General features: G+C 36.7%; 1 protein-coding gene across 1 annotated transcript; it reads left to right on the top strand.

The window, feature by feature from the left end:
• The first annotated feature begins 5,404 nt into the window (after positions 1 to 5,404).
• LOC139724653 (uncharacterized) lies at positions 5,405 to 23,377 on the top strand. The gene is made up of 16 exons (XM_071635784.1): positions 5,405 to 5,505; positions 10,033 to 10,150; positions 11,044 to 11,118; positions 11,791 to 11,879; positions 12,816 to 12,889; positions 15,077 to 15,249; positions 15,802 to 15,869; positions 16,754 to 16,831; positions 17,181 to 17,241; positions 18,366 to 18,495; positions 19,722 to 19,831; positions 20,733 to 20,795; positions 21,033 to 21,095; positions 21,429 to 21,748; positions 22,599 to 22,879; positions 23,301 to 23,377. Exons 1-16 carry the CDS (start codon positions 5,405 to 5,407, stop codon positions 23,375 to 23,377), a joined length of 1,881 nt encoding a protein of 626 aa, XP_071491885.1.
• Positions 23,378 to 26,826: the final 3,449 nt, after the last annotated feature.

Genomic DNA, 26,826 nt, shown 5'->3' with positions numbered 1-26,826 from the left:
AACAGTCAGTCTTTACAACGATCTCGCCGAACGATGTTCTTTTGGAACAAACTGAAGTTGATTCATGCAGATATCTTTGTACATATTGTTGATATCAGACTTAAGTTATTTTTCTCATCATTGTTGTTAATTTGTCCGGTGGCAATTGGTATCAATGTTGCTCTTTCTTGTATATTTCGACCCATCAGTACTTGCCAATGATGTTTCATGTAAATGAATTCATGAAATATAATAATGCTTCTTTGCTTTTGCAAGAAAACTGATTCGTTGTCTTTGTGTGTGTAATTACATTCGAGTTTGCGTTGATTGGTTGAATGTGCAGTTGACCCTGAGGTGATATCGTTATCAGTTTTGGTCGGTATATATATATATATATATGCACACAATATGTACTCTGTTCTATAGCGCCTTGAGTATCTTTTTTAGGTAGAAATGTGCGCTCTACAAGAGTCTCACTATTATTATTATTATATATATATATATATATATATATATATATATATATATATATTTACATATATATGTGTGTGTGTGTGTGTGTGTGTTTATTACATGTTTGAATGAACAGTTAAATTGCAGAACAAGTAAACTCCACTCTTGTTAATGAGAGATATTTTCAAATGAAGATATTGAAATATCGGACAATTTTACTTATAACTTCGATAAGACAAGTGAGCTTTGGAAAGTTTCTTTCTCTATTTGATGAAGGACTTAAATAAAAAAAAAATCAACCCGTTTCCCAACCAAACTATGCATATATATATATATATATATATATATATATATATGATGTAGGGACATATTCATGCATTATTTGCGTGTGAGTGTGCGTGTGCTTGCATGTGAGCTTGTATGTCTACGCTAAGGCAATGATTTGTTTGGGGCAAATTATTTGTATAGGGCCCCATTTTTCTCTCTCTTCTTTCTTGCTATAAAACAACAACAATGATTTGTTTTGATTTTGATTTTGATTTTATTTCTGAATTTCTTTCTCATACATAAATGAAATACAAAAGTCAGTTGAACAAAGTAATTGAGCACAGTGTAATTTGAATCTGACTGTTAAAACAAATAAATGATTACTTAAAATATCCAACTTTTTTTCATGACACAATGCAAAATGAAATTAAACAAATTATTTTTTTCATACATTTATGCAGACGTAAGTTCTATTGTTCAAAGACAAATTAGGCAACTCTTGATGTACAGAAATTCAGGAGACCATCATCATAAGCAAACTCTTGACGAGGACAATGGCCTCAGAAATGAGTGTCTTAACAATAAGACATTGTAAGAATATAATATACAAGTCACCACTCACTGAGTGGCGATAAAGAGAAAGGGAGGGAAGAATGGGGGGGGGGGGAGAAGGTGCAGTGGTGGATTGTGCAAAAAGTGAAGTGTTTGATGGTTGCAAATAATTCTTTGTACATAGATCGCAAGGACTGACATAACGATGTTATCCGCTCCAAAAAATTTAAGTTCTTACTTATCTACTTTCACGACGACTGAAAATCCTTATACTATCATTCAATGATCCAATTCACTTCAAGGCAAAATATAAGGAAAACTGTCTAACATCAGTGCTTAACTTTTAGATTAAGAAGTTACTTTTGATACTGCAACTTAATAACAGTTAGAATAAAGTGTCGCTAACCGTTTCAGAAAATAATTGGATAATTTAGTTATATTAATTTCAGTCTACTTTCAGTCGACTTGAGGATCTGGAGGCTGTAATTGAAAGAGACGTACCAATACCTGCACCTGAAAAAGGCAATTATCCCGGATATATTCTATGACTTAACTTCGACCATGTATTTATCATATACATTGTATGAATAAAAATGAGTAATCAATCTATATTACATTATATTATATCATATTATATTATATCATATTATATTATATTATATTATATTATGTTATATTATGTTATATTATATTATATTATATTATATTATTTTATATTATATTATATGTATATATACATATATATATATTCTACTACTACTACTACTACTACTCTGATGCTACCTCTCTTTACAAACTGATTGTAAACCAAAACAAACATTCTACAAATTTGTCCACGAGGGATGTTCGGAAGTAAGTCCCGCGACCATGCTGATATCCGAACTAGTGGTACATGCATATATGACACAGATGAACGAGCACCCACCGAGCTCCTTCCCACAATGTCTGCATACCTTCGCTGCACACCTTACATACCCTTTGACTAATCCACCGCAGGAACACGGCATTTCAACGGCTTTAATTTGACCATTTAGAATGCTTCTTCTAATGGCCCTACCACTGTGAGTGGATTTCTCTTGCCCTTACAGCGAAATTAGACGACCGAAGTACATACTTGTGTTCAACCTTTCATAACCTCTGATTATTGTTCTTCTGCGGCTTCCGCAGATCATGTTAAAGAAGGTTAGAATAATTGACTGCGCCAAAATGTGAATCACGCTATACAAGCAGACGCTGTGTTTACGAGCACCATAACAAAGCTCACCTGTAACACGAATAACTAGTTTAACAACAATTTGCACACAGACACACTTTATACAAGTTAACATTTGATGATTTCAAAAGACCATTTAATGAAATGATGCACTTTGTCGTTGTCAAATGATTTTCCAAAAATAACCTTGCTCCAACATGTAATGGTGGTATAATTGTCCGCTCTTTGAATAAACTTTCTACATAAGAGTTCACATCTTTGATGTGGGGAAAAGTGCCTCGTTACAACACTGAATATTTGTTCTGATTAATATTCCTGTTCATCACTGAAAACCAGTTTCATCATCCTCTTCCGGCCTGTCCGAATTTTCTGTGACCGGACTTCAGAGAAGCTATACGACGTTAGGCCAAGTCCTAACTTGGGCTTGCCCGACCTAGCTGCAACTGCCGTGGACTGAACTAGTTCCTGGCACAGAAATAAGACGCAGAGAACCAGGTGCAAAGAAAAAGTTCAGCAACTCAACTCATTATACAGTATGTCCTCCCCCCTTAAAAAAAAATACAATCGAATTTCTGCACTGATAACTTTTAATATGATTAGGCTGTCTAAATGCTATTTCAGGGTCTAAAAAAAAATCTTACCTTTATTTTGCAGAGAACCCCATTCAATTTGGTTAAGTGGTCACAGAGAAATGTGGATTATTGTAAAGCATGTCATGGGTCTGTTTCTTGCAAGTTTAGCGCTTGGATGCTCTTGGAACTGCATATTAATGTGTGAACATAATGGACAGAACTTGGAGGGAAGGGATTTCTGACATGTTCTATAAAGATCCTCATTTCTCTTTGACCACTGAAGCAAATCGGATGGGGTTTTCTGTAAGATGTGAGGAATAATTTATGGTTTCATGCCCTAAAATGGTAATTTGATTGATTCACTATTTTTTATGAGGAAGTTCCCGTTGTATTTCTTTTTTCTTTTTCTTTTTTCTTTTTTTTTTGGGGGGGGGGAGGACATACGTAACCCGCTTTTCAATTTCTCCATTCACTCGTGGAACTTTATCGGTGTGAACTGATGCGACGAGCTGTGACCACTGCAAAAATAATTCCCATCCATCTTCTTTGTAGAAAAATGAAAACAAAGGAAAGCACAAGGTAAAAATATATCTTCATTGTTTGAACACCTGCTTTGGGAATCTGTCTTGCTCTCGCATCAGCGGGCTAACTTTGGGGTTTGACATTATTTTTGTCGTCAAGGCAGCCATACATACAGGCTTGTATAGGTCTTGCACGGCAAAGCTCAGTGTATTGTATCTTTTATTCCTATACTCAATTTCATGTTTCATTTGGGCTAGAAAGGTGGCAAATAACATTAGAAATAGGAAAGGTTTGTAAATCACTCGGCAGCCCGAAACAAATAGGCTGCACTGTGTAGTAAAACAAGAATCGCTTACTATTTCAGGAAAAACAGAAATATAGTTGTAAGACTAGTGTCCCTATTTTCTGACACGTCTCTCATGAAAAAAATACAAACAATATTCCGAATTATGTTGAAAAAAAAAACAACACGTTGGTATAGAGAAAGGACTTTAAAAAGAAATCACTCGCTATTCATTTTAAATACACTCAATTTTAATCAGCCAAAATGACAATATATAACTGAGTTACTGATTAAAAAGTTGAAAAGATTGATTGAAGAATGCAGCGTGTTACAATTTGGAGAAAACAAAAATCCACAAAACGATCAACATATTTACTATAATACGTGTCTAATCCAATCAGAGGACTCCAATGCAAAAGCCAGCTACATTATTTGTAACATTATTTGTATAACAACCAGGTAGAGAAAGGAATGACGCTCAATTGTTAGCAATTCATTAATTTTGGATTGGTCATATCCGGGACTACGAGTAAGAAAAGAAAAGAGTTAAGTTCCAATCCTTGACAGAAACAATTGACAATCTCACATTCACCTGAAATTGTAAGCCTATTGTCATTCCGTGGTTTGTATTTGCTCGTTACCGACGACATTATTTGAACAACCTTCGATTATGATGCCACCAGAAGGTTCGAAAAACCGCTACTCAAAGGTTCTCAATGATGCCCTGTCGAGGTTTCTATTCTGTAGGGGAAAAAAAAACAAGTAAGAAAGAAAACCGAGATACCTAAGCGGGCATGAAGAAAGCGGCTTATACGGCAGTGTGGAACAAGGAGGGGAGGCAGGACCGCGCGAGGGATAGGGTGTTCTGTTATGAAGACCAAAAAGTTTGTTGTTTTTGTTATTTTTCTTCCTCTGTTCATCTAACAGTGCTGGTCTAAGCCGCTTACAGACGGGGTTGAAATATTTACCGAAAGGGCGCCGCGAGATGCGGACCACCGCCACCGGAGTTCCCGTGCCTCTGTGTCCGTGTATGTCTACAGTGCATTTCAAACTGTAGTTTGAGTTCTTGTCTGATGGACAATCCTTAGCGAAATATTGACTCATTATTTGCCCGTTTGTTTCACTGATATTTCGTCTCTTCCACAATGCCGTTCACAGCGAAAGAGGTAAGTTAGACATTCAGCCGATTGTAACTTGAATTACATTTCCGCCAAACTCATTTTTCATAACAAAGCAAACTGTAATTTATATGTATGTTGTGCCTGACCTTACCGATGTGATGGCTATTAGGAGTGAGACAGATATATGGAAATTGTTTCAGGTAATACATTTTGGTTCCAAGAGAATCAATGTACCTCATGCGAAATATTACTTACTCACAACGTGTCATTGTCGCAGTCAATCATATTCCTTCAAAAATACGTCATTAAAACGATGAAAAAAGAAATCACGATGCAAAAATTATATATCTTTTTAACGTACAAAATGCAGTAACTGTTTTATTCAGCATGCAGAAACTGATTACTGTACAAACTTTTGACTAATGACAATATAGATAAAATAATGACGATTGATCGCAATTTTTGCACACTTTCCTTCATCAAGGCACGATGGAAATTTATTCGAGCTGTCCGAATGATCATCATGCAAAACTCCATGAATAGGTGAGTACATCGGCTCATCCATTTCCTCTCATCTTTCTCCTACTTCTCCTCTTCCTCCTCCCTCCATATATCTTCCTCCTTTTCTTCTTTTATTCTTCTTCAGCTCATCATCATCTCCATGTGTGCTCCCTTACAAAATGTTGATCTCACCAGGGGACCGTTTCATGAAACTTTTTGTCAGTGATTTACACTGATAACTGTTAAAAGCTAGTGAAATCCTTGCGTCTGATTGGCTGATAGCAAATTTGTCGGTGAAAACCTCCGACGAGCTCGTTGATGAAACGCCCCCCTGATCTGCGTATAAGTGCCTTACGTGAAACAGTAACGATATTTAGGACAGACCATGTTTAATACAAATACAATTTAGCTCCGATTTTATTAACTGTGTTCATATCATATTTTCATGCTCTATTCATAGGGGCAATGTTTGAAGAATGTGGTCATTGTTGTGCGTCGAATAGGAATTAAAAAATGACAGTTTCCTTATAGTTTTCAAGGTAATTATGAATCGTATAGGGAAATATTATACTGTTTTATCAACTGGTGAAGTGTCTACGTATACTCTAGTGATTGATGGTTGATGTCATAAAAGAGAGTTACAGAGGAGAAGGAAGAAGAAAAGAGTAGTATAGTAGTAATAGTAGTAGTAGTAATAGCAGCAGTAGTAGTAGTACTACAAGTAGTAATTGTTGTTGTTGTTGTTGTTGTTGTTGTAGAAGGAAATTAGATAGCCAGAGAAGAGAGGGTAAAGAAAACAGGAGAGAGGAGGAAGAAATAGAACTGGAAGAGGAAAAGAGAAAGAATGAGACAGGAGGAATAGAAGAAAAAGAGGAAGATGAAGGAGAAAGAGTAAAAGAAGACAGAAAAGACGAAATCAAAAAAGAGAAGAAAATTAATGCAATCACTCAAGAGAAGAAGCAATGAACAAAATGACGTTAAAATGCATGTTCAGAGAGGAAGGAGGAGAGTAGTGAGAAAGAGAGAGCTGGGGCGTCATCTTGCCAGATACCTAATAACTTTTCTACTTCTTTTTTGGCCAAACGAAAACGTGAGCTGTTGACATCGTCTTTTCTTAACAGCAGCATACTGTTCTACCAGTCTCTGCTCTCTATCCTCGTTTATTCAACTTCTGTTTTTCCTCCGATGCCTTTCTAACAATCGCATGTTTTTTTTTCCTTGTGTGGTTCGTGTACGCCTGCATCTCTCTCGTATATATCCATTCTTTCAATTGTCACAAAAGATTTTCTTTTTTTCCAGTGCCTTTGTGCCCGCGTTGATTACGAAGCCGTAGAAATCTTTCTTGCCATTTCTTTCTTGCGTTCATTTACCCTTCTTTACACCGGGCTTGGCGGCGGATGTACTAGTAGCTCTTGGGTGATCAAGCAACCCATTTATCGCTGTCACCATGTGTACGGGGCATCGTGGCAACTGGGATAAAGCAAATTGGTATATTTGTAGCCGTCTGACGAGATCTTTTTCGTCACGTGAACATATTGCGACATCTAACCATCTACTGTCGTAACGTGATATTGATTTAATAGACTCAACTTCCCTTTCTTCATCATAATTCGACCAGGGGAATGTATCAAGCGGACAAAGGAAATAAAACTTTCCTACTAGAACGAAACAAAGAAATTTTATTTTATGTCATGAACGAAAAAAAAAACATAACAGAAAACTTGAGACATCATATTGTATACAAGCAAACTACAGCTTTATTCGAAAATTTTCGGATACTGTGAAAGATTTCGTTTTGGTTTTTTGTTTGACTGTTTTGTTTATTTGTTTGTTTTGTGCTTGCTTTTTGTTGCTAATCTGTTCTTCAACTGTTCTTTACAATATCTTGGCAGGAACACTAACCCATGTTATTTTTTGGATCAAAATGTATACGAAGGCGAAACAACATTCAAAATCAGGTGAGTCATATAGTGTAAAACAGACTCACGCATTGATGCACTTTTACATTTGTGCACAAATACGACATTTGTGATTCAAGTGAAATAGGTGAATACCTCTTTCTGTGTGAAATGGGTCGAACTTTTTATTGCGCAATAAGTAAAAGCCACGAGTAAAAGTTTCGTGTAAAGCTACACTTTTATCACCATCATCTCAGTGACATAAAAAAGATCCACCGCCACCACTATCATCACTTCAAATGTTGTCGTAATCGATGTCTCCTGCTACGTACACTCGTTATCGTATCTTTCTTCGTAATATATAGGCCTACATACTAATCTTAACAAATCTCAGAGCCTAAATTCTCGTCCTAAGTGTCCTAACATTCAGCATTCCCGTTGTCAAATATACCTGTACGTTATATTGTTTTCTCCTCTTACACGTCTAGTTTCACCCGTTACATCGATCGATGCGTGCGTCATCATTTCTTGTTTCGATCCCTTTCCATTTCCTCCTTTTACTTTAAATGCTCTGACTTCCCCTATGTCAACTCGTTCTCGTTGTCAATCAAGTTGTAATCTAGCAATTCAAACTTCGGTTTGTTTGGGGCTTGTTTATTCTTTTTTTTCAAAACCGAGCCAAGTGGAATGTCATTCTCTCACAGACAGACTAATCATCTGTACACCCGGGGGTGAAATGTTACACAACTCCTTCTTGTAACCCCTTCTTTGCACCTCGACCGACTCATGGAGTCACCGATTTTAAATCTTTTCTTCTTTATTTTTCCGCGGAGTATCATTTTGACAAAGGTTTATAAAGCTCTTTTCTCGAAAGCAAGAGAGTGAGAGAGTACTGGCGTTCTCTTCACTCCGACGCGCAAATATTTGCAGAGCTGTCGCCGAGACCGACATGGTTTCATTAACGTTGCCATGGCGACGTATAATGTTTGCGCTGAGCACCTGTAAGCCTGGTAGAGCAAAACTCTGTACTAGTACCTTCCCAGCGCCAACAACACCTTTTACAAACAAAACGACATAGAAAAACACACATCGCGACAAAACAAGAAGCGATTTCGAAATTGTTATCACTGTTTCTAAATGTCAGTCGTCATTCAGTGACTTCAGTAAGTCATTCAGTAATTCAGTAAAGAACTCATGAAGTTCTGATTTCATATTACAGCATCAGGCCATGATGTCATATAAACGTCATGAGAAGAACGGATAGGAAATTCACCATTTGGGTATTGTAAGCTCTGACGTAAGATGCTACCTGCGTCCTCGATCTCTGCCAAAAGAGTTGGAAATATCCCTAGAAAAACCTTTCGGGTAAAAGTTTTCATGAAACATTATTATGTTGTTGAAACATTATTAAGATATCCATTCATCTTATCTTGCGGATGAATCTGAGCAATCTTAAAGACTCACTTTCATGGAGGACGGCAGTATACTGTATTTCGTCCCCCCCCCCCAAAAAAAAGAAAAAGAATCCCACCAGAGACCAAGAATATACAATACACTGACCGACAGTGTCATTTTTTCTGCTACTCTTTGTTGAAGTGTTGCCATTGTTTTTCTGGAAGGTTTGGGCTAGGGATGGCATAGTTTTGGTTGAGGTGAAGATTAAGCTTTTAACATTTTGAAAGATATTTAGAAACTACTCTATAAAATGTTAAAGAAGGTACAATTCGAAGGGGAATTAAATGTTTCTTAGATGAAAATCGGTGTTAAAATGACTGAGATTCCCCCAAATGAGGTAAAACAAAGAGATCCTTATAAAAGTCGTGGCCTGTCGAATTTTATTACGATTGTTTTTATGTTTTTGGATACCTCAGCCATTTCAAGACCAATTTTCATCAAGTAAACTGCGAATTCCTTTAAGAATTACACGTTCTTTCATATTTCATAAGAGGTTTCTAATCACCTGCTAATTATCTCACAAACACACACACGCACACACACATACGCATACACACACACACACACATACACACACACACAAGTTGGAAACCTGCAGTCCCAGCTTAACTAGAACTGTAACATCCAATTTTAAACTCTACCGTAAAGTGTAAGCTTAGGAATTGATGTGCACAAATAACAGAATGCGTGCGTCAAAGCTGCTTTTGACATTTTCCTATCATCCTATAATAGTAAAATACCATAGATGTTTTCCGGACATTCTGTCGATACTCTACAAAGGTTAGGGTGCCGTGGTAGAGTTGATGCGGGTCTGGACTTCTACGCAAAGGTCATGGGTTCGAAACCTTTCCCTTGCACTCATCCTCCGAAGAAAAGACATTTTAGCAACAATATCTCTCTTGCTCAGGATGAATAATTACAACGTGAAAGTGGAGTAGTATTAATGACAGAGTCCTCGTATATGCCAGTGGCAACTTAGGAAAAAAAATCCCCCATACCATATCGCTGGTTATGAATTTTGTCATCAATAACAAAAATACTGAATCGTCTAATTTAACACAACACGTGCCTTATTTAAACAAACGTTGCAAGTCAAAATAGTGTATGTTGAAACCAACACATGAGCGCTTGGTTTGCTGATGCAGTATCCAGTACATAGCATTGACCTACCATCGTTTCTCTATTTCTCTCCTGTTGCTGTACATGGATACGACAGGAGTACCGCAGAGCTCGAGGAAGATGATCAGGTTCTCTCATTTGTGTCTCATGTCGATGGCTCAAATCAACCGGAAGAACTAACGTTCGACAAGAAGTACTTCCAGGTCAAGACAGAAGTACGTAGACATGAAAGAGTAAATCAAAATTGACTTTGATATGAACTTTGAAATAAGGTTCTAACCCTGTTTTGTCAATTTTCTGTTCTCCTATAACAGTTTTTTTTTTCATAATCATGTCATCTCTCATAAACATCATTGCACACAAATCTTTCTATCTATTTTCTTCTTCCTTAACAAGAGATCTACCACGTGATTGTCAATGTGCGTCTGTGTGTATGTGTATGTATGTGAGTGTATTACTCAGTCTTTTTTCTATTTATTAGGCGATTTCCCCAGTTTTATTTCAGTTTCCCAATTTGATTTCTTTTTTTCCACTTTTTTAATGAGGGGACTGCATATTACAAGCTATGCTTTTTATCAGTCCCCTCCATTTCCAACAACATTGTTTCGGAGTTTACCATAAAGCATTTGTTTGTATCGCTGTTAACAATTTCATGTTTCTTTTTTACATTTTATTATGTTTATTAAATTGTTGTACTGATCTTGTGTCATTATAGTATGTATACTCACATATTTCATTGTATCATCAATTTAGAGATTTAACAACTTGAACTTGAACGTGAAGTATTTATAAAGGTATTTAGTAGTGTACAAATATTCCATCTCTTACTGTCAAATATTTTTTCGTCGTTTTGATTTAATGCCCTTAATATCGTTAACGAAGCTTTTAAATCTATCTGACGAGATCATAAAAAAAAACCCGGCAGATGAAGAGAAACGCGTTTTGCTATCAAAAGAGCAATTACTGAATCGCACAATGGGGAAATATCTTTTGAGTGCATGTACGTGTACATGTTCAGTCAGCAAAGTGTAGCTAGATGGAAAATAATATCTGATGAATATATTGAGAGCCATCATTGAACCACATTCTTACGCCATGTTCATTTCAGATCATGATGACCCAAGAGGTCAAGAACGCCCTCTCTCTGGAGCCAGAGGAAAGACGTCCCGATCAACTGCGGCTGGTAAGTAATGAAAATATGGAATTTTATTGGACAGGTAAGTTGCTATGGTCACCTTTTTCGGAAGTGCCCTCAATAGGAGGCCCTCGTCATATATCATTCAGACATTTAAGTGGTATGAAATGAAGGGTGCACACAACTTGCCTTGGTATTCCTTCTTGGTCTTCTTTCGTAAATGTGAAATAGATAAGGCTTATTATTATCTCACATTTTCGATTGAGATTCGAGTTAATTTTATTTCAGTTCACTTCAGTTTGGTTCAACTGATTTCATTCTAACTCAGTTCATCACCTAGCTTCCATGTGGTTACTGTTTCACATTTTCGATTGAGATTCGTGTTTATTCTTCATGTATTTCATTTCAGATCAGTTTGGTGTAAGTGAATTCCTTCTCTGAACTGATTTAACTGAATTCAGTTCATCATCTACATGTAGCTTCCATGTCTTTTTAAATATATAAATCAATCAACTGATCCAAATTTGTCAGTTATATCGTCTCCATGTCTGCCTGTCAGTCTTTCTGTTATATCACGTATACTCTTGCACCCCCTTATCATTGATTGAGTGTTTGATTAAATAAATGAATCAATAAAGTAATGAATTAAAAAAATAGTAGATTTCTACCTGCTCCAATAATTTCGCCTGTCTTCTTCTTGCCTTTATACCATGTTTACAGGCTCTGAAAGGACTTCAATCCATATCATCGTTTGCAGAATATCCGCTTCACATCCAAGAGAAGTTGGTCCGAGTTGCTTTTTCGTACAGGTACTTATAAGTCTACAAAAATACGTCTTACGTTTTCAATCCAGGCGTTCGTTGTAAACAATAGTATAACTTCCGGTGACTGCATATCAACTGATTCAAGCTATCAAGCGTGGTCAGATTCGACCTCGTTATGACAAAGAGTGCATTAAAAAAAGGCGTCCGTGCTCAGACACGTCTTGGGAAAATGAAAAGGAGTGTAGCAGTTACGAGTCGAGTAGCACGCTGGATGGTGACATATGTTGATGCAAATGTTACACAATCAGGAAAAGTTGCTTTAACAAAATCGACTTTAACCTGACGTGAAATCGGCAAACCTGTTTTTTTTTTCTCACTGCTTCGTCGACCTTTTTCTATTCTCTTTACGCAAACAACCCTGTCTTTCGGCAAAGATCAAAACAAACGTGAGAGTCTATTGCCTTGGATTCAAAAGTTCCTGAAAGATTCCACATAAGAGAGATTGACCATAGGTTGTTTATCTCTCTTTATCCGTAGTTGTTGTGATTTAAAACAATTGCTTGAAAGAAATAAACAAGCATGACAAGAAAAGCAGTACTTAATTTACACTTGCAGAACGTAGCGCAAAATCAAGACGTGAAAACCTGAGACCGATGACTTACGAACTTTGCCAATTATTATTTTACGTCTCTAATGCCGGTGAGATGTCTGTGTGTGTCTTAGATATGATAATCTATGTTTCCGTTTGCAACATTTGTCATGGAATGTTAGAATACATTGTTCAGCAGTATTGAAGTGAACATCTTTGTTTTGTTGTGTTTTCTCTTGAATTTTTGTCTATTCCGGGAGATGCTTGAAGTTGACACAATGATTGTTACATACGCCTGGTAAATGAACGTTGGCAAGGATGTAACGGATTGGGAGAAATTTCACTTATTATCTCTCTTCTTTTTTTTTTTTAATTCTACTCTGATTTGATAGCGTCCCGGAAAAGAAAGTTATCATCCGACAAGGTCACATTTCCGAGAATTTTTACTTCCTGGTTCAAGGCGTCGGTGAGTTTACTTCAATTCAATTCAATTCAAACTTTATTTTCACTTTTTCTTTCCAACAGAATGTACAAGATACAATATTTTGAGTTTGACATGGGAGTAACAATAATATACATAACCAGACAGGATTAACAACATGTTCATGTTTGTTTGTTTGTTTGTTTGGTTTATTTCTGCATTTTCTTTCTCCGAATACAATTGCAAATGAAAACAAAATGATACAGATACATACAAATCAATACAAAGAAAAATCATTTGCGTAACAACATTCAGTCTGAAGTGGCATAATTATGAATCAAAATAACATATTAAGGCATACTGTATCTATTAACAAAGGAGAAATCAATACAGGGGACCGTCATCATAAGCAGAGCTTGACGTGGATGAGGCCCTATCTGAATATGTAATACCAATGTAATACAACACCAATTATATATGTACTCATAAAACTCTTAATCTTAATACACAAAACACATTTTGCTACAGAAAAAAAAACAGAAAAGAAAAATAGTGACTTGGCGCTTTAAAACTAGAAAAAAAAAACAGCACGCAGCACCATTGACTGCTGCATGGTATAGTAGACAATAAAGTGTAGGTGTGTGCGAGTGACAGTGCGTTGTGTGTGCAGGTGACAGTGCAAGAGAGAATAAAGGCTGTAGCATGCCTATTTTGGGGGTAAGGTATACGCTTTAATGAATGTATGCAATATCATTATCAAGGAAAGGAACGGGAGGGAATGAAAAAAAAAATTAAAAAAACACTTTGCATGGATCAGGGCTTACTGAGACTTCAGAAAAAAAGAAGAAAAAGTACATTGATCAAAGACTACTAACTGGAAACATATTTCAATAATAAATACTTTTTTAAATGAGCTTTGAAGGAAAACAGTGAAGTACACTGCTTTAATTGATCAGGGCCCCGTTGCTAGAAACTTTGCGTTTAAACGCAACTTGCAACTGATTGTCACTGGCCAGTCAAAATCATTGTTGCATGCATGTCTTTGTAATAGGGCAGACCCTGAGCCAATCAGAATGGTTGTTTCAAAATTAGCAATTATTTGCAATTGATTGCAACTTTCTTGCAACACCCCCCAGGTAGGTTATTCCAGACATCGGGACCGTAATGTCTAATTGATTTCTGAGCTAAAACAGTTTTGGGGTTTACAAGGTGAAAATCTGTCGAACGGCGAGTTGGATATGTGTGTATATTCGAATTTAAGTGAAAAATATTATGAAATAAAGAGGGAAGTTGATTTGTTGCATACTTGTACATAAATATACCTGTTTGTAAAATGTGGATGTCCTGAAGCTTCAAAGTATGCAAACGATGAAATAAAGGATCTGTATGAGATAAATATGTGGAATTAGTAATAATACGAATAGCACGCTTTTGGAGTAAATACAATGAATTCAGTTTAGTAATACTACAATTTCCCCATACAATATTTGAATACAATATATGAGGCAAAATTAAAGAATTGTATAAAATAATCAGGGATCGTTCTGATAAGAGATCTTTCAACTTCCAGAGTACACCAATATTTCTTGATAGGGTCCTTTGTAAACAGGATGTACATGTATTGTAATTCACGCTCGACAGAACATGAATTGGACAAGTTTCTTGTCAAATACCAACTTGAATTGCTAGTAATGGCTTGTAATATTTGCCTTTTCCACTATGCTTTCCAATGTACTTTACTTTTCTAACATTATTGTTTGCATTTGTATCAGTGCTTCACGACATTTCACCTTTTCACCTGTTTACTTTGAATATTGAAGGCAAAATCGCTTTGGGAATATTGTTGGGAAGATGGGGGTGGAGCCGAAGGGAGGGACGTGACAGGTACCAATCGATACCTTTATCATTGTCAAAGTTGAAAAAAATTATGACTAATGACGAATGATTGTGGAGATTATAATTTTCTATTCCCCTCATAAGTGATAATTTTCATTCAACAAAATTTGTTTGAACGATCGATACTCATGAAATTCTAGAACCTATCACCAAAGATAGATACTGTAGCTCGGAAGAAGGATAGTAGAGTTTAAATATCCTAGCGAAAGGCGATCAATAAAAATGATGAACTTCGCAGGCTGCATCTTCATTTTGTTACTCATGTTGGCTATAGTTTCTTATTTCAACATATTACGGAGGCCTTCGTTCTTTGCCCCCTACCTCGACCTCCTCAAGTTTCCGTGAAGAAAACCGAGTGCGATCCGATGAATAACGAAGCCGTCACGACAGAGATCGGCAGGTTTCGGAAGGGCGACTGTTTCGGGGAGCGCGAACTCCTGCACGGGGATTTGAGGCCCAACACCATCACTGCCGAGACACCTTGCCAGTTGATCGCGATCGAGAAAGAGGTAGACAGTTGTCTTGGGAGCGACTTGTTACCAGGCTTTTTATGTTGTTCTTCCATTGAAACGATTGGATAATGAGAAATAAAGCAGAGAATTGAAAAAGAAACAAAAAATGTCTTTCGGATGAGCGCATGTCTTCATCAGTCAGTGTGTATGTAAAGCAAGAAATTGCGGTCTCCGCAAGTTGATAAAAAGCAATACTGTAATACAAAAATTTGAAGTCGGTCCCTGATGTAAAATTCATGGGTTGTCTGGTCCACATTGTGCTTTTAGTTAGCAGAAAAACTTTTACACAATTTTTGGTAAAGACCTTTAGATCGGAAATCCCAGCTCAACTATTTTTGAAGAGCGAGAGAGTTTGATACCGCTGTAGACTTTGCATTAAAACGTAATGATATCTATTTGTCCTGTGTCTTAATGGTGAGCATGCATATTATGCTCCAGATACAACACGAATCAATTTCCATCGCACTTAATGTGCACTTTATCTCCTCATTCTAACTCATTCCGCACTGAAGTCAAATGTTTCCATGTTTGCCATTCTTCCTTGTACAGGATTTCCTCGATATGTTCATGGGAGAAGGAGAAAGCGGAAAGGAATTCGAACATCTCACATTTTTACGGTAAGCAACGCCGTTATTGCCTTATCGCATGTATCTCACTGCAAACGCAAGATGGCGTTGTTCTGCATCGTGCCAGAACGCGTGACTACATTTCGCCCCAGACCTTTTTTATGTGTTGAACGTTATTGACTGTGGCAAATACAGATTATTGACACACTATGCTGAATATAAACCTCATCATTTGCAGAGCATTTGAGGAAAGTAACATCAAAGAGCGTTTCTAAAATATCCTTTGTCTTCAAACCAAATAGGGACATTCGTGAATTTAGTCATTGATGGACCCAAACCATTGCATTTCGATGCTTGCATACTGCAAAAGAAGTTCTATATGTTATGGTACCTTCTACAGTTGATGCATATCATCAGAATATTATACTTTATCGTGAGATATTTAGCCTTTCAAAGAATTTTCATACGCTGTTAAAACATCAGGAAAACACGCAGTACTATTCATGAACACTGGGACTTGTGTGACGTATTTTCATTTATGTATTTCCATCGACTTTAGATATGAACACATGAAACCGATAGTGGTAAAAGTAGTTGCAGTAGTAGCAGTAGTAATTACTACAGTTATAACAATAATGATAATAGTAATAATAACGATAGTGATGATATCATTATTATTATCATCATCATTATGATGATAACAATACTAATAATGATAATGATAATAACAATAATGATAATAATGATAATGATAATATAATAATAACAATAATAATAATAATAATAGTAATAATGACAATGATAATGATGACTAGGGAAACATTTTCACCGAAAGGATGAACGAAATTATTTAGTGCTCCGTCTATCTTTTTATTTTATTTTTTTGTATCGTGATATAAACGGTCCTGTGTCTATCATTTTGTGTTGCTGAACAGGACGCTGCCCTTTCTAAAAGGCTGGCCGGTGACGAAACTCAATCATCATCCCCAGATGTGCCTCATACATTTCTTCAAGTAAGTTCCCCGACAAAACTTCTACGCAGAGACCAACAATGCTATTATTATATCATATTATATCATATTATATCGTATTATATCATATTATATTATAATATATTATATTATATTGTATTATATTATATTATCATATATATTATATTATATTATATTATATTATATTATATTATATCATATTATATCATATCATATTACACTATATTATATCATATTATATGTATATATATATATATATATATATATATATATATATATATACAGAGAGAGATACATGCAAATGTTTTAAAACTGTATACTATACACTAAACTTTATATCTCTACATGTATTTTATCCTTTTTTTATTAGAACCGGTTCTGTGATTGTGAAAGACAGCAATGCGTCGGATTGGCTGTACATTATCAAGTCAGTAAGTTTGAAGTCAAGAGATGTGCATTAGGTGGCATGGAGATCCTCCCAGGTTTGATATGTGTAGTAGTAGTGATTGTGATGTTAGAACTGATTCATCTCTACAAGCTGAAAAGATCGAGCGCAGCAAGCCAGAAGAGCAGTTATCGTGACAGACTCATGATCCCAAAAAGAGAAAGAGCAACAATATTCATGACATTAATTGCACATCTGTCAATTTATAGAGAAGAAAACTGACCAGAAATAAATATAATTTATCAGCGGAAAATGAGCAAAGAAAATGGGATTTAATCGGGATGCTCGGGTTTCTGGGACGAACGCTGTACTAGAGCTTTCTACAGCTCAGTCGAAAGAGCACAAGACTGGCAATCCGGAGGTCTCTGGTTCGAATCACGATGGAATGGAATGCTCATTTTTTCCACTAATAAATTATATTCATTTCTGGTCAGTTTTCTTCTGTTTGCGTTTGTTACATACTCAAAAAGCTGCATCACTTCGGTGATCCCTCGCATATATCCCAAGTTGAATTATCCTTCGGGTTTATGCCAGGTTTAAGTGTGTGCGTGTGTGTCACACACAAACACACTGCTATATAGCTTCTGACCATCCGAGCATTTAGAATTTAGGGTTTCTGGGACGAACATTGTACTAGGGCTTTCTGTAGCTCAGTCGGAAGAGCACCGGGCTGGCAATCTGGAGGTCTCGGGTTCGAATCCCGATAGAATTCAAGTTTCTTTGCTCATTTTTCCACTTATAGTTTATATCGAGGTTACGGAACCTGAAGGGTCTGGATATGGTGGGGGCCTACCTATTGTGATTACATCATGAACAGAGCTAACAAACTCTTTGAAGTTATCTACAGTCGAGTTATAATTTAGTTGATTTGTTTTCAGTCACTCCTTGTCTCTGTTGGTAGGGCTGATAAATCGTCAAACATGTATCATTCTTTTCAATTGTTTTTCCTAATTGTGGAAGACAATATCATGGAGAAGACTATTGAGGAGTTTTGGACACCTAAAGATCTTTAAGTTGTTACAGATTTTCATTCCTGGATCAGAACTGTAGAAAAGAAAAGAACAAGAAGAGACACACTATAACTGATTATTGTTTCAAATTGCTCCTCAGGGATCCTGCCACGTGATCAAACAGCTGAGGGAGACGCAGAGTACCGTTTTGGCGGGAAAATCACGAACGCTTTTCACGCCTGACGCGGACAAGTCATCATCATTCAGACCTCGTGATGGATTACACATAGGTAGGACGCCCCCTCGTCAGACTAACGGGATAGAATATCATTTACCTAAGTGCTTTCAATTTGCAGTTTCAGTTGACCAATTGTGACTCAGGATTTAAAAGATTGGAGGAAAAAAAGCAGTGATTGTTGACGACTCAAATAAAAGGGAAAGAAAAGATTGGAGGAAAGATAAGGGAGACTGTCTTGTTATCTGTCTATCTATCTATCTATCTATCTATCTTCTATCTATCTATCTATCTATCTATCTTCTATCTATCTTCTATCTGTCTATCTATCTATCTATTTATCTATCTTCTATCTATCTATCTATCTTCTATCTATCTATCTATCTATCTTCTATCTATCCATCTATCTATCTATCTATCTATCTTCTATCTATCTATCTATCTTTCTATCTATCTATCTATCTTCTGTCTGTCTATCTATCTATCTATCTTCTATCTGTCTATCTATCTATCTATCTTCTATCTATCTATCTATCTATCTGTCTATCTATCTATCTATCTATCTATGCTATGCTATGCTATGCTATGCTAGTATTTAAATTGGGGTACATCCTTTGTCAGGGAGGACACATTCCAGTATTCTACTTATGTTTTACATTAATTTTATTCATATCAAATTTAATTCAAGGACCTACATTTTCGACGTTTTGGATCAGTGTTTTCTGATCTCTATCAGGGAGAATATTCTTATCTTCGAAGAAGAAGAAAATATCTAGATCCAGACATCTAATGAACCGGTCCAGACTTGCCAAGACCACACTCATTTATAAAAGAAAGGAATTAAGGTGGTTACTGCAAACCAACTGAGCTAGACCCTCTCCTTACATAAACCTTCAGTGAATACTGGATTAACTTAACAGTGATACATGCATACAAATTATTTGTTTTGTCACTTTTGTAAACTTTCCATTGCGATATACTATCTACCATAAGACAACGGGAAACTCCAGTTTCAAAAAAAAAATATCAAAATTATATCAAGTGTTCAAGTGATCATGGATCACAATTTGGAAAGAATTTTTCATGGTTTTTTTTTCTTAATGGTTGAAGATATTAAGTCTTGTAATGATTTTAAAATATGACTATATTTTCACATGGAAAATCAATAAAGATAATTTGCAATGATGCTCGAATTACACACACGCATATATATATATATATATATATATATGTATATACGATTAAGGATTTAAACGGATATTTTAATTTCCCTTTATCTAGGTTCGAAAATCGACAGCAGAAGACGGAAATCATCGATATCGTCCGAGGCTCCGTCGATCTCGATCAATGACATGACGCCACGACGAAGAAGATCAAGTCCTGGAGATGAGGTTGGCTTTGCTCGTGACTTGACATTAGATGTATTTGTACTGTGTTTCTATGTACATACATGAATGATTATTCATATACACGCTATCAATATATCTATACCAGTTCTATCTCTTACTCGTAAACCAAGATAATGTTTGATATAAAACTATTCCTAAATATGATGTGAAATCATGTCAAATTTTCAAGTAAAACAAACACAGTATATATCATTATGTTACTTTGCATGAGTTTGTTGGAAAGGTTTGACGAGCATACAGTGAATAGAGATACTCGTTTCAAAGTTCAAACCTTATTTTCATTCTTCTTGTCAACTGAATAAACAAAATAATGATTGCAATTAAACATGCATTTGAATATTGTATACGCTATTATATTCGCGTACAGATATTTTCACAAATGAGGTCAAGGACATTTTCGCGAGATGTCGTTTTCGCGAACTGACACAGAGGCCTTCATAAGTACATTACTACCCTAGCGCATTGTGACATTTTCGCGTCTTCGTAATGCACAGGAAGCAAAAATAACGGTATGTCCATGTCTATGATCGATGCAGGAAGAGAGATATGATATGAAATGAAATGAAATGAAATGAAATGAAATTTATTTACCAAACAAACAAACATCGTCAACAAAGTCACAACAGTGAATAGTTGAAATATAGTTTAGCAAAACTATACAGACACAGTTAATATATTCCACGACAGAAAAGACACCCGCTCACTGTTTTGTTGACTCTGGAATGCACTTAATATACTGACATAAAGATTAGGTCAACGTCAAGTCAACTTCGTGCAGAAAACCGCTTCTCATCAAATTAGCTCATCTCAAGTTTAAAGTTACTTCCTCCTTTACAGTGGATTGCGGCCTCAGATATCTTACTTACTGTTCATTTCTCTGTAGGTGAAACAGGCGGAGAAAGTGGTCTTTGTGCAAATTGACGTGCTACGCCAGAAGGACGTCTTCGTAAGTAACAATAAGAATATTGATAACGATTGTAATATTACAGATAATCAAGAGAATAACAATTACGATTGTGTTGACGGTGGATTTGTAATTTTGGATAACAATGATGATGATAATGATGATATATGCAAATGGCAACAGTAATGATTATGATAATGATGATTATATCAGTGATAATAACTGACATCTTATGAATTTGTTTCAAACAACGTTTCTTTGTGTCGTATTTCTCCACAGGGTCTTCCAATGTTGTGTCGTGAATGTGGTTTTATTGACGTGGATCAGCCTAGCTTGAGCTTGGTGAGTTTCCAAAGGAATGACAGTCTTCTAAACCTACTACCATCACTGCAACTGTATTATGAAAATATTCTACACATTTTATAGTCACTGAGTATTCATATCATCGTCGTTGTAGTGGTAGTATCTGCTGTTCTTATAATTATAGAAGTAGTAGGTGTTCCTGTTCTTTTAGTAGTGGATGTAAACTTTAAGTGTCGACTATTTAGCTTAAAATGATTTTCCATTTGACGTGATAGTAAATGAGTTTATGACTTGTCGTTGTTGCTGTTGTTATTGTTGTTGTTGGTGGTGGATTTAAGATTCTACCTTCGCTTTATGTTTTCCCCTTGGCAGGTCAGTCGGGGTGCCGAGTGTATCATGATCAACAAGCGGTTCTTCCTCGAGCAGGCTAACCAGTACGTCTACCGACACCTCAAGGAGATCGTCCGGCCATACCCGCTGGGGGAGACTCTGCAGGAACACCTCCAGCTCCACACGGACTGGGAGGACTACAAGAAGCGGGCCGTGTCCGACGTCCTCGCCTTCAAGGCGACCTTGAACTCATTATCCGACGTGTCGTCAACCTCCACTTTTTCTCCGACCTCGTCCGAGAACGGAAGGATGTCGAGAAAGCTGTCGGTCGACAGCAGCGTGTCATCGACGAGCCGACGCAAGTCAAGGATTAGTGGTCGAAAACATTCGACGCCGTAGATTCGATCACGGCCTCCATGTATACCACAATATCTACCTCTTAGTTAAATCGCAGTTACCATCCTCACAAAGACACCACATAGATCTAAACTGTCTGAATTGCCTATTCTTTCTAAATGATAATAGAGTTAGACCGGGGGCCCAGGAGGTTTATTCAACCGAAAAACGACAAGCAACTGACCGCATAGGAAGTTTACATGGACCCTCATGTTTCTCATGGCGGAAACTGTGTAGAACTGAGGAATGACAACAACCAACTGCAAGCAGATATGTCGAGTCACTTGCAAGGCCATCATAAAGAAGCTAATAGGCAAAAAATAGGATTTCAAAGGGCAATATCTTGGTGAGGTCCAGTGATACAGACGTCTTCATCATCTTGCTGTACTGTACCAGGTCGGATGAAAAAAAAATGATTATGGACTTTGGTTCGGGCAATAACTGAAGGTACGTTGATGTCTCAAAAATTGAAGCAGTTCTCGAAAAGAAGCAACCTGCCATTACCGATGCACTTATATTGGTCTCCCTGACAGGTTGCTATTTCACTTCACGTTTCCCCAGGAAAGGGAAAGTGAAACCCTATCAAAAGATGAAAAATAGTGCAACACACATCAAAGCTTTCCAGTCTCTCTCAAACGAGGAAGTAGATATTTTAGCTGCCACATTCTTCATCTGCTCACTGTATGGATTTGCAACATCGGACATGAACAACGCCAGATATTATACAATGTCTTCAAGCGAATGAGCAATGGAGATGACAAAGGTCCCCTTGCAAGACTGAAGAAAATCAACTGCTCTTCTCTTTCTGTGCCACAGCACTAAAACATCACATCCGAAGAGCTCAGTGAGTGGCCAGAATGTGGAAGAAAGCCAGTACGGCAGTCCTTTAGACTACGGGTGGAACTCTACGCAGAACCACTTTGAGCAAGACTGGTACCAAGGAAGTGCAGTCCTCGCATCTCTCGAAGGCTCATCGTTGAACCCCTCAGATAATGCAAACCGAGACGATGAGGAATCCGAAGGGACATGGGTTGGGCAAAGCGATGAGAGTGATGGAAGCGTCAGTGATGACGAAGACATTCTGAAGGCTGTGTCACGTAATATTGCGAATTTAGTTTGACTCTTGATCATAATGATGCAAATACTGTTTGCCCACGTACAAGATATAGATATTGCCTAGTTCCTTTACTCCCTTCCATAAATTATATAAAAGCTTTAAGTGAAGGCTATTATGATACTCTGACGAGATATACAATTTTTCTTGCGCATTACGAACATTAATCTCCAGCGTGTGTCCATTAATGCTTTGTTTAAAAGTTTAGTTTTTGTGTTGCAGAGGTTCGGATCACAGAGGGCGCTACCCTAAATGATGGAAAGGTTATATTGTTCAATGTTTGAACAGACTATACTTATCTCAAATCACAAGAAGGGCTGGATATAGATTTTTACAACAATCAGACAAGATTGCGATATTTATAGAGAGTATTGACAATTATCTTCTATGTGATCAAAATCTAGGTGCCATTTTCTGTAAGACAGCGACGTCGACACTGATTGCCATGATTATATTCACCCTCAGCAGCATCACCACATAGGAAATGAGCAATTAGATGGTTAGAATAATTTCGATTCAAATATCTGTCCTTATATATTTCCTTATAAAAACAGTCCCAATACATTCTGTTGCGATCTGCCAATTTTGCACTCTTGAAATGACACAGGGAATGCGAATAATACCCTTGAATCTATTTAAGGCCGTATTCATTTGTAGCCTCCGGAATCAGTATAGATTAATGACCAATACATCACATATATGTACATTATATACTTTCATGAGTCATTCACAAGCAATCTCTTCCACACTTTACCCATCAAATCTCATCATGGATATAATACAGAGAAATTGACAAGGTTGATGCGTCATTCTTACCTACGTTCAGAGCACATGTTGCCGCCAAAGAACGTGCCACTTTTCAAATTGTGTTAAACCCTTTAAACGAGAGAGATCTTCTTGATTATGTGCCTTTCTTTCTAGAATTCCAAGCAAAAGTGACTTTGAAGCTATCTTTGTTGTTTGTGGACATTGTTATGTTAAACTCCGCCATAGGGTCTAGCTATAAATGTATTTTTCTTTGTTATTTGGCTTGACTTGTAATAATTGTCTACATGTTTGAAATCGGAATGATTTCTATCCCAATCTTCCATTCCCTCATTTGCTCTTTGATTTAAGGATTTATCTGTTTGCATGCTGGCTTTTTAAATCATTATATCAATTTCCTAGTCACCTGTCAACTTGTAACTTTGGTCTTTTTAATCTCCTTTTTTTAATGCATGACACTACGTAAATGTCATAGTTGATAAATATTGCCATGTCTTGCCAAATTGTTCTCCTGAAACTTACTTGTAAATTCTAAATAAGCGTTCTATAGATATATAGAGAAGCACAGTCAAATCACACTTAACTTCTTTGGTTTATTGCCAATTAAACAGGACAGAACGCGCACGAATGGATACCAAAGACCGATGATATCTCCGCGTCAATGTTAAATGAAAGGAAGTATATGATCATTGGGGCCCATTGTAGAACGCCAAACTCCCTGAGTTTTCATCGTCTACGTGAGATAATTTGTGGAGAACGTTGGCTATAAGTACATATTATTTTGACAGTTACATGTTATTGAAATGCTCGAAGAAAGATATGAATTGTGATCATACACTGTCATGTGCACCAAACTGAGTAAGATTGATCAGATGATATGGAGAGAAATAAAAACATTATTTGCGTTATGCACTGCAACTGGAAATGACAAAACAAAAATTAAACTAACTGCCGGACTTCTTACTTTTTGTGGTAATTTTTAGGTGATTTTATTACCATTCATATTCACTTCAATATGTCTTTCATTTGCCAACAGAACAGCTGAGAATAAACAACTAAGACATGTTTACGGTCAGCTCTATAAGAAATATACATCACTTTTCATGCAGTTTTTAATTCTCTATTTTGAACTATACATACTTTAAAAAACCAGACAGACCAACTAAACACCAATATAGTAAATCATGGATCCTTCAAATAGAATTTATTACACTACGAAATTAAGGACTATGGGACCAAGAAGAGAAAGTACAAGATATACGGGTGGAAACCAGAAAACACGACAAAGACTACTATATACAAGATAGAAACACGAAAATAACACAGGGACATCAAAACCGAAACAACGGTATCTGAAAGGGAATATTGGGGAAAAATATCACCATCACATGTACTTTTCCTGATACTGTTTATTCAGTAGAAGATTGATGGACAAATATATTAGCACATATGGGACGTAAATTCACAGGGGAAAAATGACAGAAATGAGGACGAATGAGAGGAAGGAGGGATGAGGAGAAGATATGGGGAAAGACAGAATGAGGGAGAGGTGAGTAAAGGAAAGTTTAGAGAGAGGAAAAGATGGAGAAATAGATAGATAGGTAGAGAGAGAGAGAGAGAGAGAGAGAGAGAGCGAAGGAGAAAGTGTTCGCGTGAGGGAGCGAGGGAGAATGAGAGTTACACTATTGGATTTCTGGGCATGATTACATGGTAGAATTGCTCGCCAATTATATCAAATCCACTATTCTTTTAAAAGAGGTCAACGCAAATTATTGATCGAAGTGGAGCGATCGATCAGCCTGCCACTGATCAATGTTTTAATTAAAAAACGAGCTGACAGTTCATCATACTATCGCTGATAATCATTCCGCTCGACTTATCAATACCTCAATTCGGTGAATAACTCTTCAAGGTCTGTACTCCATGCAAAACAGCCTCACTTTCTAAATACTGTACTTTAACTCGGGCGTATGCGTGCCCCCTCATTGGTCGGAGCTATGTTCCGAATGCTGCCCGACGATTTGAAATTGTAATACACCGGTTTATCGAATCATTCATATATTCTAGCATATACGTTTACACCACAAATTGCTCGTGACAACTATGCTGACATACTGTGGATTGCCCAACATAGGAACTGTTAATGTGTGCGCACCAAATTCCCGAGCATCACCTTGTGTTGAGTAAGAACAAGGGTGTTCAGAACTTCGGGTCATTTTATCCATATAATTATTAATCTACATTTTGTCATCCTATTCCACATGGATCTCGTAAGGAATCATCCAATGCAGTTCTTCTCAAAATATGTTTTAACTCTTCGAATTCAGATTATTTTTATTAGTTGCTGTTATAATTGGCAAACCTTCAGCGTTCGGGGGAATCTTTCTGGTTGCCAGGAACAACCTGCTATTTTTCAATTCAATTCAATTCAATTCAAAGGTTTTATTTTCACTTCTTTCAACAGAATGAACAAAAATTATAGATTCGACATGCGTTTGAAGGAATGATACATAGATAGAAAAGAATAACATTTGTCAGTAGTCATTACAAAGTAAGGCATTTTTCATACAAACATGTACATTCTGCGAAAAAAAGTGGAGGTACCCACCCCTATAAAGGTGTATGCAATTAATTTGAAAACGTCATAAATAAACATGTCAGTCGAATACAGATCTTTCTAAAGGATTTGCGGAATAAAATATCCCTACATTTGATGCATTGCCTTCCATAGCAGGTCCATTCAGAGCAATGTCTATACAACTCTTGAGTTCATTGTCATAAACAAGATAGTAATGCAAGCAGCTACCATTCGGTTCGGTGCCAATATACTTTAGATAGTTTCCTGGCATTGCAATTTTACAGTGCACTTTTGGTTGATCCAATTCGCTCACATTTTCAAATCTTCTGGTTTTGTGTGCTAAGTCATTATACTTTCTTTCTTTTTTCGTCTTGTCTAATATAATTATCAGCAACTTCCTATACTTCAGGCGAAGTCTCCTTTTCGATGAATGATTGATTATTCCTCAGCCGATTTTGAGATCTGTATGTGCGAATATACTATGACATCGTCCATGCGACTTGCGAGGAAATGGCAAAAGTTAAACGTCATAGTAAATACTGTTCGGCTCGTAGTAACTGCAGGACTTTTTGTAGCGAAAGTGCGTG

Source organism: Diadema antillarum, unplaced genomic scaffold (genome assembly GCF_040938485.1).
Source record: "Diadema antillarum isolate AM-2024a unplaced genomic scaffold, OU_Dant_1.0 scf00000226, whole genome shotgun sequence".
Lineage (NCBI taxonomy): Eukaryota > Metazoa > Echinodermata > Echinoidea > Diadematoida > Diadematidae > Diadema > Diadema antillarum.
Note: the sequence above shows the minus strand (reverse complement) of the source record. Positions and strands in the feature narration are given on the sequence as shown.

Bases quoted from the DNA above. Each gene is read 5' to 3' on its own strand.
- LOC139724653 (XM_071635784.1), top strand. From the start codon at position 5,405: ATGACGATTGATCGCAATTTTTGCACACTTTCCTTCATCAAGGCACGA. The intron at 15,250-15,801 runs GTAGACAGTTGT...TTCCTTGTACAG, and splicing joins TGATCGCGATCGAGAAAGAG to GATTTCCTCGATATGTTCAT. The intron at 19,832-20,732 runs GTTGGCTTTGCT...ATTTCTCTGTAG, and splicing joins GATCAAGTCCTGGAGATGAG to GTGAAACAGGCGGAGAAAGT.